Here is a 303-nt window from a genome sequence, read left to right as displayed (position 1 = left end):
AGATGAGTGATGAGGCGACGTCAGAGGCGCAGCAACGAGAGGATGTGGAGGAGGAGATATAGATGCCAGAGAGGCAACTGGTGGTGTTGGGGTAGATACTGGCCCTACCACAGATGTCTGTGCAAGCTGCTTTGCACCCTCTAGCGTCATAGGCTCAGCTAGAGTTGCACTTTCCTCTTCATCCTCACTCAACATCATATCCTATAAAGAGACATATCACAAAATATTATTTCTGATAATACATACAGCATTCTCTATAATTGAATACTTCATCTATCAAAAACAGGCAATTATACCTATCAG

General features: G+C 43.6%; 1 protein-coding gene across 1 annotated transcript in view; it reads right to left on the bottom strand.

Moving 5' to 3' along the window:
* LOC119590815 (zinc finger protein 652-like) overlaps window positions 1–303 on the bottom strand; it is a gene marked incomplete at its 3' end in the record, with an annotated part of 4,691 nt that continues 4,388 nt past the window's right edge. The window contains 1 exon segment of the mRNA XM_037939555.1: window positions 1–201. Coding sequence (XP_037795483.1) covers window positions 1–201 — 201 coding nt within the window.

Source organism: Penaeus monodon, chromosome 27 (genome assembly GCF_015228065.2).
Source record: "Penaeus monodon isolate SGIC_2016 chromosome 27, NSTDA_Pmon_1, whole genome shotgun sequence".
NCBI lineage: Eukaryota > Metazoa > Arthropoda > Malacostraca > Decapoda > Penaeidae > Penaeus > Penaeus monodon.
Note: the sequence above shows the minus strand (reverse complement) of the source record. Positions and strands in the feature narration are given on the sequence as shown.